The sequence below is a fragment of the Mycetomoellerius zeteki genome, unplaced genomic scaffold (genome assembly GCF_001594055.1).
Source record: "Mycetomoellerius zeteki isolate Tzet28-1 unplaced genomic scaffold, Tzet1.0 scaffold244, whole genome shotgun sequence".
Taxonomy (NCBI): Eukaryota; Metazoa; Arthropoda; class Insecta; order Hymenoptera; family Formicidae; genus Mycetomoellerius; species Mycetomoellerius zeteki.
In genome coordinates, this window is record NW_017257221.1 from 2,832 (window position 1) to 14,846 (window position 12,015).

The following is a 12,015-nucleotide window of genomic DNA, read 5'->3' on the forward strand; positions in this document are numbered from 1 at the left end:
GCTGCGTCTCTAGAATATAATCTAATTTTAAGATTGGATGTACGTGATGACTATTATTTTTGTATGTACGACTATCACATACGTATGTACTATTATAAGTCGACAAACAAGAATTATATTAAAACAATTGATATTATAGAGCATTAATAACTTGGGTTTATCTCAGTTATTGAATCATCGCCATATTATGATATAGTTCTGCGTAAAAGCTTCTTGATTTAAATAAAGATTGACGTACTACTTCGGAGCAGAGAAGGACCCCATTTACGAATTAATTGCCTACAGCATCGTTTGCCTACATCACATTGATAGTTTTTTTGACGCACAAAAATTATTGTCTGCAACTCGATTACCTATATATCTTATTCTCTGTTTTAAAAACGCAAATTCTTTTGCATTAAAAACAGATTATTTTCTTATATAATTAAAGTGCTGGTAGACAATCGATCTATAAACAATAATATGTATGTGCAAACAAACCTATGCTTCTTAATTTTATTTTCTTATACAAAAATGCTTGTACCCGAGAAAAAATGAAGAAGATTTCATTATATATGTGTAGATCAAATTAAATCAAATAAGATCAAATTGTATCTGATGAGATTTAGTTTTTAGATATAATCAGATCTTCAGAAATCTAACTTGGCCTCACATGATTGGTGTTATATCCATTAAGATTTAAATGGATAATCTGCGATATAAATAAAATGCTATATTTGAATATAAAGAAAGCATATTGTAGATCTACGAGATTTTGATATGTATGAATATTTAACTTTATACAATGAAACTAAATGTAATAAATATTAGAGCTACAGAGATACAATAATATCAAAATGTATATACATATACAGGTATATATGTACAAGTGTAAAAATTGGCAAATTGACAAAAATTGGCGTATCAGGTCAAAATGAAGATCTCTTAAGATCTTTTTTTAGATCTAATGAGATCTACATATATATAGTGAAATCTTCTTCATTTTTTCCCGGGTACGTATGTTGCAAAAATGTATAAACTGTTTATAAGAAGACATTTGCTACTACAAAATGCATGATATCAGTACAAACTTACCTTTTTAAAAAAGGTAAAAAAAGGTGCTAAGCATATGTGCTTCTCGAATAAAATCTAAGTATCCAACTCAATTAATTGTATTTTAATTTTTCTTCAAGGATATTCTTATCGAAGGTCTTCTTATTTCAATCCAAGTGGCAGCTTTAATTCTCTGTTAAAATAAAAAATTATTACTCCTCGAAAAAACTAATGTATCAAATGAAAAATTAAAACCCAGATGTTATAATCTTAACTAATCAAGTTAAATTTTATCAAATTAAAAAGTAAAACCCAAATGATACTATCTTTGTTATTTACTTAATTATAATAATACGTATCATATACATTAACTATTATTATAATTTTTAATAAGTTGTTTTAATAGTTTTTCTTATTCGATTTAGCAGCGCCAAGTGTCTTTACATGAAAAAATTTTCTATTTAAATTAAATTTTTTCGTTTTATACTGTTAGTTCTTTAATTTTTTTTAGTAACACTTGAATTGAGAGATAACGCAATTTTGTGACATAATAATTGCTTTTAAGAACAATTAAAGCATTTGGGTTGGGATAGGAAGATCCTTCAATAAGAACGCAAAGATACATACTTAGATTTCATTGTATAAAAATTAAAGATAGTGTTATTTGGATTACATTCTTTATTTAATTTGGTATGGGATTTAACTTGGTGCCAGTTTTGTTGATATCAAATCTTTTATAAGAATGATACATATCATTAAAGTTAATATTATTTATTTAATTTGGTGTGGGATTTAACTTGGCGCCAGTTTTGTTAATATCAAATCTTTTATACGAATGATACATATCATTATAATTAAGTAAATAACAAAGATAGTACCACTTGGATTTTACTTTTTAATTTGATAAAATTTAACTTGATTAGTTAAGATTATAACATCTGGGTTTTAATTTTTCATTTGATACATTAGTTTTTTCGAGGAGTAATAATTTTTTATTTTAACGGAGAATTAAAGCTGCCATTACTTGGATTGAAATAAGAAGACCTTCGAAATAAGAATATCCTTGAAGAAAAATTAAAATTACAATTAATTGGGTTTGATACTTAGATTTTATTCGAGAAGCACGTATGTTTAACGCCTTTTTTTACCTTTTTTAAAAAGGTAAGTTTCTTACGTATTAGTTACCAACTAGTATTAGTTACCACTACATCCTTTCACGATTTTTTTCACATATAGTCTTATACCTAAATTCTAAGCAGAATCGTAAGGCTCGTAATATATTCCTGTAAGACTTCTAAGAATTTTTAAGTGGTTATACCTTTATACAATATTTTTGCAGACAGCTTCTTACTAGTCATAAAATTGATAAGAAATCGTAGATATTTACAAACAATCGTACATCTTACGATACATACGCATAAAATTAGAATAGAATACTAGTCATAAGTTCTTATACAAGTTTTACGAGAACACATTACAAGTCTTACGATTCAGCTTAGAATTGACCCATTAATTTGCGAGTTACGAGGGTTTGTATATTTGAAAAATAAAAAATAAATATAATTTTCTTTCAAATAATCTTTAATTATATAAAATATTACATAAAAAGTATTTTTTTAGATATATGAATTCATTAAGGGGATCCTAAATCGATTACCGAATTTGATCGAGGTCGATAGGCAGACTTTTTTAATCCCAAATTCAATAATAGTGACATCTTTAATTCATTTCTTACATTATATTATATATCGTTCTATCTCACTTAAACGCATACGTCTGTCCTTATCTAACATATGCCAGCACCATCTATCGCAAGACCGCGCAACTACTACTACATCGAATTTCGGCTCTGTTGACATTCCTAGTCTTCATAAAGCATTCGTATTTTCCATTCGGTGAAAATACTTTTCTTCTAGACTTTCAATCTTAGTTCTACAAACTCGGTATCGTTCATTCTAGTAATGTGATCTCAGCTGCATGCTTATTTTCAAGATATAAACTATAAAATTCTCTCTCTCTCTCTCTCTCTCTCTCTCTCTCTCTTATATCAAGCAAATATATACTTGAGGTGACAGCTGTAAGTATTAAAAGTAAGTGAATTTTTTAACTTTTTTTCGATTTTCTCATGAAATCCAGTACAGCTGAGGTCTTCTTTGTGCGTACTTTAATTTTGTAATAATAATTTTGCAATCCGTAAATCCAATTCGGAGATTTTTCACCGAATGGAAATAATGGTAAAGTAGGACGACTTTAGCATTCCCTTAAGATCTAAATCGGAAAGAATTTGCAGCAACGGCGCAGCGGACGACGTTGATGACAGATTTGTGAATGGATTAATATAAATGACGAGTCTGTCGACCAACGATGATGACCGATGTGTTAGGAATGGCAGTTTACCGCTTACAAAGGGTATGGTTATTATTATAACATTTTAGATGAATGGATTTATAATCGCTTTTTACGTATAGAATATCATGACAGATTTTTACACGAAAAATATCAAATACATTATTTATAGATAAGGTTGAGTAATGCTAGTTGCCGTTATACGGATTATATACTTATACATTCGTCGGAGATGTATTTTTCTAACTTTAAATAATATGAAATATTTCATTTATGTTTAACCAAAGAATAAAGAGGTTTGAAAGCGATTCATCGTCGTGATCTAAAATTACGATTTTCTCGAAAAATACACAGAAGTGCAATTTATTGCTTTATAGGGATTATTTTTTTGTATCCCAGAATAATCACGCAAAAGCTAATCAAAATTCGTGAAATACATATGTGAATTTTTCTTTATTAGTTAAAAAAGTTAACTTTTTAACTTAGTTTTTTTAATTTAATTAAAAAAAGTTAACTTGAAATCATGAAATAAAACAAATTTAACTTTTAACTTTTCAATTACTTTTTTTCATTAACTTAACTTTTAATTCAATTAATGTTACTATGGATTAACTTTTATCTTAACTAAGTTAAATTTTCAAGGCTGTCAACTTTAATTTAACTTAGTTTTATAAAAAATGTTAACTTACCCAACCTTGTTTATAGATATTAAAAAATTGTATATTATATTGTAGTTATACGAACAGACAACAGTTTTGTCAAGTAAACTCCATGCGATCGTAATATTCCGCATCCGATAATTTTGTTAAGTGAATTTCATGTGATCGTAATATACTTGTACGATGGATTTTCTCGCAAACTGATTAAGCGAATGAATTAATTGAGATGTATGATAGAAACTAGTAACAATAGCGATTATTTTTTATTGTAATATAGCGATTGCTATTTGTAATTTTATTATCATACAAACAAAAAAGCATCGTCATTAATACTGTTTTGATCATAAAAATTACTTATTTAATCAATCGCAATTTAATTATGATTATGACCTTGATATTGTCCAGTGATAAAATAGACATCAGGTAATATCGGAATTTATATAAAAGATAGAACACCGAGAATAGGCATGATGTTTTATGTAACGATTATTTAGTATGATTACAATCTACACGTAATATCTACAGTTTTTTTGGCATTTTGAGATTTTATATATATATAACCATATATTGTGTATATATATATATATATATATCTCAGTAAACACCAATTAACATATAGTATCAACATTTTAATTTCACACTCAATAATATAAATAATGTATGTACTGTAACACATGGTAGATATATCAATTACATTTTTGAGTGTGAAACTATAACATTAACATTAATGTTACTATTAATTGGTATTCAGACATTTTTCTACTCATACGTATGTTCATTTGTTTTCGTGAATTACATACAAAATTTGTCCGAAAACATTAGATGCACCATATTACTGAAAACTGTATTAGTAGATATAATATAATTTCGGCATTGAAAATGATGCTTTATATTTCATAAACGAATTGTGTTTGTACGTGTATGTTGAAGAGTTTAATTTTGTACGCGTGTGTGAGATAGGATATAAAACGACTGTTAGGATAGGATAAAATAATAAATCATGCTATTTAATGCTTTTCTTAATTAAAATAGTTATAGTGTATATACACTCAGTACGTATACTTCAGGGGAGGCGCAAGTAATTAAACAATCTTTATTCTGAACACATTTTATGCAGGCTTTTGTCGATATGCATGCACAAAATATGTGAGAAATTTAACGTTTCGACAATCAAACTTCGCACTACTGTACCAATACAATAAGCGTTATTAATAATCGGTTATCTCAACAGTTTTTTTTACGCAACAAAATAAAAAGGGTAAGATTAATGTCGGCGGAACAATTCGAATCAATCTTTTGCGCTAGAATTTCTTAATGTTTGCAATATCGATACATCGACGCTCAATGCTGTGCGGATTAAGCATCGTAAAATATTTATAAACAGTTAACCTAGAATACTGAACTACAAAATTATATTGTTAACGGCAAACGAGCCGTCAAATCTCGATTGAACATCCTATATGCATTTAAATGGATAATATCGATCGATGATTCTTTTTATCTTTCAAAATCGGTATTCAATACTATATCGCTTTCCTTTTCGTGTCTCTTTGCGCGAGTCGAACGCTTAATCGAAGACCGATTTTGATGATGACTGGCCACTAATAAACAATAATTCAAACAAGATTTCCTCCTATCGATCAGTGATGTAAAAGGTACTTTTATATTTAGTATCTAGATATAGATACTTCAAAAGTACATTTAATTTCAGCTAATTAACAGCTTCACTATAGTATAATTCTGTTTGATTATATTGTATCATTGAATATTGTATGAAGAGCTGATTTGAAATATTATCAAATGTATTTTTAAAACTTTAGAGTAAGTACTAAAAAATAATGAACCCTTCTACGAATACATTTGTTTCATTGCAAAAAATATATTCAGATATAAATATACAGATATTCAAAAAATATATCTGTATCTGAAACTACAAGGAGATATTTACTTTGATAGCAAAATGTTAGCAATTTAGGCAGCAAACTCGATAGGCAGCAAATTGGCAGCAAACTCGATCAGATTTTGACTACAAAATCATAGCCATCTGTGTCCGCATTTGGCTATGGATTTGTCGACAAAGGGCTATACCAGTAGATTGGTGACAGAAATCGAGAAGAGTTTACTCGAATCAGGTTCTGCTCTCAATCTGCCGTCAGGATATGCAGGACTTTGTTCGGTTTCTTCTACTAGTCTGCTGATAAAGCATGTCTAGCAAGCTTTGTCATATTTCTAATAGCAATTTGCTGACAATGTCAGATAATACAAACTCTGGGTACAATTTGCTGCCTTTCTACAATCAAAAATTGATAACAGGCCCTGCTTAAAATCTGTTTCCGCAAGCTTTGCTATCAAGGTATATACTCTTCAATTTTACATCACTGATATCGAGGTTCAAGAGATTCGACGCGGTATATAACGAGGCGAGATGGTTTTAGTTTCTCGCGATTTTCGTGGACTCTTTGTTGCTTGTGACGTGCTCGAGGTCGACTCCGTCATATTCCAGGCCACCCGTGCTATCGTAATACGCGTAATCGTAATCGTTCTTCTTGCCCGATTTTGGTCGTACTGTCGTACTGCTAGCGCTGTTGCTACTACTGCTGCTAGGTAGTCTAGTCGTCGATGTGAACGGTCTCGCGGATCCGCTGACGTAGGTAACTCCACGTGGCGTCGTCGTCTGAGCGGTCCTCTGAACGTTGGAATTGAAGTTGTTTGGGTTATAAGTGGTAGCGCTAGAAGGCCGTCTGCAAGAAAAAAAACGCTGCAATTAATCTTCTTCTCCTATACTATGTTCTGTAGAATTGTTTTTTTTTTTTTTTTTGTAAAATGAAAAGATTCGATCAAGAATACAGGAAATATTTCGATGAAAGATAAATCCTAAAATCCTTGTCTGTATATTTCTTGTATTCTCGATTAAATTTTTTTTCTGAATAATATTCGATTTTAAATTAGTAATATTTTAATATATATATTTGTACACAAAAATATTCTGATTAAACCAATAAAAGGGCTCACTAATGGCATTTTGATAAAACCGAATAGAAAATTTCTGGTCATAATCCGAAATTATGTTTGTCCTCAAAATGTCATTTTTGTTAAGTTTTGTTGGTCTAATCAGAATATTTTTTTCATCGTATAAATACTAAAATATTATTAATTCGCATTCAAAAAACCCCAGGTTGCCTGATCTTGTGAACGAAGTTTACAATGTCATTTTTGTTGAGTCCTTTTGTTAGTTTAATTAAATGAATTTCTTTTTAATATAAACTTCGTTTATAATTTTTAGAATTGAATGCGAATTTAAGGACATTATCCCCTTTGGTCAAGTTTTTGGTAAATCTAACTTCGAATTTACCTTGGTACCGGCGTGGTGGTTTTCGGCGATTCGGCGAGATGATTGATACTTGCGGGACTGAAACCAATTCCCGCGGAAGATCTTGCGAGGTTGAAGCTACCCGTGCTTGTTTCGATATAGTATGACTTGCCGCTGCTCGCGTTGTCATAATTATTATATTGAGTTGCCTTCTTAGGCGTTTTCGTGCTATCGTAGTATTGAGTGGAAGGCTTATTCCCTTGGCTCGTTTTGTCATAATATTGGCTGTTATCGTTGTTCCTCAAAGCGGTCTGTGCGGCAGTATTGTCCACGTTTACGTATTTTTTCGTTGCTGGACTGTAAGTTGTGGGTGCATAACTGTTGCTTGCGAAATTGTTGGCGTAATATTTGGCAGTAGTTTGAGGAATGTCCTGACTAGTGGACGTGGCTGGTCTGTACTGGATATTATTGTTGTTGTTATTGTTGTTGTAATTATGATTATAAGCGGTAGGTGCGGGTGTGGTGGACTGGTACGCAACTGATGCACTGCTTCCTCGTTGGATGTTGTTGTAGCTCCTCTGTTGATAATTGGTGTAATCGCTTGTCTGATAATTTATAGTACTCGGCTGAACGGTGGTGGATTGTGCGAATTGATAAGTCTGATAGTTGGTCTTCGGATTGTAGTTGCTCGGTTTCAGAGTTGTGGTTTGAACGGAACTGCCAGTATTCTGTTGAACGGAACTACCAGTATTTTGTTGATTGTAGTTTGAGTTGTAGACGTTGTAGAAGTTTGTGTTGTAGGCGTTGTTCGAAGTTGTTCTGGCAGTCGTGCTGGGTGATTGATAGTTGTTATATGTATCCTGGTATGTCGTGCTAGGTCGATACGTGGACGACGGTACGCTATATCTTTGCGTGTTCTGATTCTTGTTGTAGTTCTCTTGAGATCGGATGGTCGTTGACGGGGCGTATGTCGTAGATCGTTGATTATACGCATTGCTATTGTAATAATTGCCGTTGTAGGTGTTCTGACTAGGCACGGCTGGTGCCGACGTGGTGGACGTTGGCGAATAATTGCTACTACCATTGCCGGTGTACTGTTGCTTCCTACTGGCCTTTCGAATGCCGCCTTTCTTCTTGTTGTCCTGTTCCTCCTTATACAACTTATCTTCGTATTCGTCTTCCTTGTTGTTTCTGTTATACAAATTGCCGCTACTGCTACCTCGCAGTACCTCGCGATTGTTGTAGTTGGACGAAGATACTCGATTCACAGCGTTCGCGGAGGATCGAACTGCGTCGCTGCTTTCGCTACGCTGGAGATGATCTTGAGGCTCGGCGTCACTACGCAAGTTGTCGTAATGCACGGATTCCAGGCCGGAACCAATTCTATACAAGTCAAAATTATCGCTGGCATAGTAGAGAGTCGCGGCCTCGCAATCCACGTCGTACCAATCGGCACAAGTTTGACTCTCTTGATCGAAGGCGGTATCGTTGGGACAAAGGAACCTAAGTAAAAAATAGTTGAATAATTCTGCGAATTCAGCGAGTTGGCTCCAAACCTCGTAACCTTCAACATTTCATTCAAAATGTATTTTCTTTAATGGCATATTGAATGCTTATTTACTGTTGGTGATAAAAAATTGAGAAGAATTTATTTTAACTTATCAAGATCGTAATATATCACTCACTTATAATCTTGAATACTACCAGCCACAGAGACACAGACATGGAAGACTTGGCAGTCGGTCTCAGGGTCCGCGTAATAGCTACCGATAATCTTGTTGCGACAGGAGAACGAGGTTTCCGGCATGTATTGCTGAGAATATCTTGGTGGTGGCCGTTGGAGACCTAGTACGCAGCTCCATAATATTCCCACTGAAATACATAGCAAATTCCTAAATTTTATGGAACTAATATTCTTTATATAATCAGTGAAATATATTTAAAAAATTTATCGAATAAAAAAAATTGCATTGTAATTTATAAAAAAGAAAAAGCGACAAAAACGGATTGTAATTCGTCCAAATATCTATTTTTATTATTATTTTATTATGTGTATTTCTTAATATAATCGAACGTCTATTATATAGGATAAAGCATCTAAAACGGGCCATCTAAATAATTCGCTTGCTTTTAAAAATAGAAAGAAAAGTTTCAAACAAAAATTGCATTGTTTCGAGAGAGACGTAATTTGGTCATACCGTTTTTCTTCTATATAAGTGGAAGCGTCAAAAAAACATGAAGGTCACCTCTATTTTTTAAATAGAATTGAATGAATTTTTTTACATAATATGATTCCTCTAACTATTCTGTATATAAAAGTATTAAGGTAGAGATATCAAAAAACCAATAGTTTATGAGATATTTTATACTTTATTGTGGCACATATTGACATAAAATGTTAAATAACTCGTAAACTATTAATTTTTTGATAGTCGTACCTTAATACTTTTATGAATAGAATAATGAGACGAATCAATTGATGGAAAGAAAATACATAGTTGCTTATTTAAAAAATTATCCATTTTGCATATATTTTACATATTTTTTTTAAAGCAACTATCGTTTTCTTTCCAATTAATTCATCTCATTATTCTGTTCATAAAAGTATTAAGGTACGACTATCAAAAAATTAATAGTTTACGAGTTATTTAACATTTTATGTCAATATGTGCCACAATAAAGTATAAAATATCTCATAAACTATTGGTTTTTTGATATCTCTACCTTAATACTTTTATATACAGAATAGTTAAAGGAATCATATTATGTAAAAAAAAATCATTCAGTTCTATTTAAAAAATGAAGTGACCTTCATGTCTTTTTGGCGAATCCATCTAGAAAAAAAATCAACATGACCAAAATACGTCCTTCTCGAAACTCAATAATTTTTATTTGAAATTTTTCTTTCTATTGTTAAAAACAAGCGAGTTATTCAGATGACCTGTTTTAGATGCTTTATCCTGTATATACAAATTAGAATGGACGATACATTAACTTAATGTGTTCTCGTATCGATATGCGGTGTCTGCAATTTTTCTATTTTTTTCTAAAAATAAATGTATTCTTATGAAATCTATATTATAAGAGAATATTCTTTTATTGTTATATAATTCTCGACCTTGTCGATTTATTGATTGGTATTCGTATTAAAAAAAAAAATTGCAGTTGTACGATTATTTAAAGATTTGAACAGCAAACGCGTCTTTTCGTGAATGAATAAATAACGATGGATGTCGATGCACCTTCCTACTTAGGGGTATCTACATAAAAGAGTGTAGATATTCATACTCGTACCGCCTGTACGAAGATTGTTTCGATTGAAATTATTACCGATTTATAAACGCGCGAAATTTCAAATAAAAAATTATTTAAATTATCATTGAACAAAATCCTTCGAGGTATGCCAAATTTTTAAATAGTTTTAAAATTAATTACTTTAATTTGACATATTTCAAAAAATTTTATTTAATAGTAATATAAATCATTTCTGATTCAAATTTTGTTCATAGAAACCAGTAATACTTAAAAATCTTTGATGAATTTTCAATTTATCACATTTTGATTTATTTAAATAGATATCAAATGTGGTAAATCGCAAGTTCAGCAAAAACTAATTCTATGGCGATTTTTATAGTCCACTTTTAGCGATTAAATTCCACTCTGTCGTATCAATTACACGTACCCGAGATTAGAACGAGATATCGCCTGATGGACTCCATATTTTTCGTCGAGTCCTTTGGATACCCTCTTCTCCGGATTCACTCAGCTTTTCGGACTTGGTTCGCACTCCTACGCGTTACCTGCGCGATCAGACTCGCGGACGCGACTGCAGCAGCGTGGAGAACGTTTGTACCCGAGAAGAGAAGAGGCTCGATCGCGCGCGCGGAGAAGATGCCTTCTGGGAGGATGAGGCTCCGGGTAAAGCTACGGGATGACGGGGAAGGGGTCCGGGCACCATCATGTACGCGAAGAAGAAGAGAATGGTGAACAGGGTCCGCTACGGAACGTAACGTCTTTCTCGTTACGTCACTTACGGCAACCGGGCTCGTTCGCCAAGCAGCCAACGGCGACGATGGCACGTATTATACGTGGGTATGCACATACCGTGCGCAGACTCCCGTGTAACTTACACGTTTTTACTACCACGTAGATAGGCGGCTGAGTGCCGGAGAAACCGCTGCGCGCGGGAAAGCGGGAGACATTATCATCTCTTGAAGAGACTTCTCTCGCGCGCGATGCATAATAACGCGTAGGTGCCCGTTATTGTGTCGCCTGTTCACGCACGGAAGAAGTTGCCTGGCGGAAAGCTTCTGTAGCTCGAGATTCTGTTCCCTTTTGCAAAATCAAGTCAAGGATAGACATAGAAGGCGGATCGGCAAGCATTGCGCGGTAGTCATTAAATTCAACGTTTCATGTCGATTCTTATTCGTGATTACTTGGAAATATCATTAGAAGATATACGGTAGCATAGAGATAAGCGTTCGTAACACGAACGTTTTAATGACATCGAATCTTTAACTATTCGACTGTTCTGTTGTAACTATTTTCGTAGATGATGAGTTTCATATCAATCTACAGATGGAAGAAAGTATCGTTTTGCATTGAATCGTGTGTGGAGGGTGTGGCGATAGACAAACACATCGCGTGCTCTTTCAACAGAGATAAAAG

General features: G+C 32.7%; 1 protein-coding gene across 1 annotated transcript; it reads right to left on the minus strand.

Annotated features, from left to right (window-relative positions):
• Positions 1-5,038: 5,038 nt before the first annotated feature.
• LOC108723558 (probable serine/threonine-protein kinase clkA) lies at positions 5,039-11,221 on the minus strand. The gene is made up of 4 exons (XM_018449400.1): positions 11,030-11,221; positions 9,033-9,219; positions 7,390-8,850; positions 5,039-6,778 (listed from the first exon to the last, which is right to left on the minus strand). Exons 1-4 carry the CDS (start codon positions 11,064-11,066, stop codon positions 6,469-6,471), a joined length of 1,995 nt encoding a protein of 664 aa, XP_018304902.1. The 5' UTR covers positions 11,067-11,221; the 3' UTR covers positions 5,039-6,468.
• Positions 11,222-12,015: the final 794 nt, after the last annotated feature.

Coding starts and splice junctions, on each gene's coding strand:
- LOC108723558 (XM_018449400.1), bottom strand. CDS start 11,066: ATGGAGTCCATCAGGCGATATCTCGTTCTAATCTCGG. Junction 8,851..9,032: donor GGTAGTATTCAAGATTATAA/GTGAGTGATATA, acceptor TTTTTTACTTAG/GTTCCTTTGTCCCAACGATA. Junction 6,779..7,389: donor ACCACCACGCCGGTACCAAG/GTAAATTCGAAG, acceptor TTTTTCTTGCAG/ACGGCCTTCTAGCGCTACCA.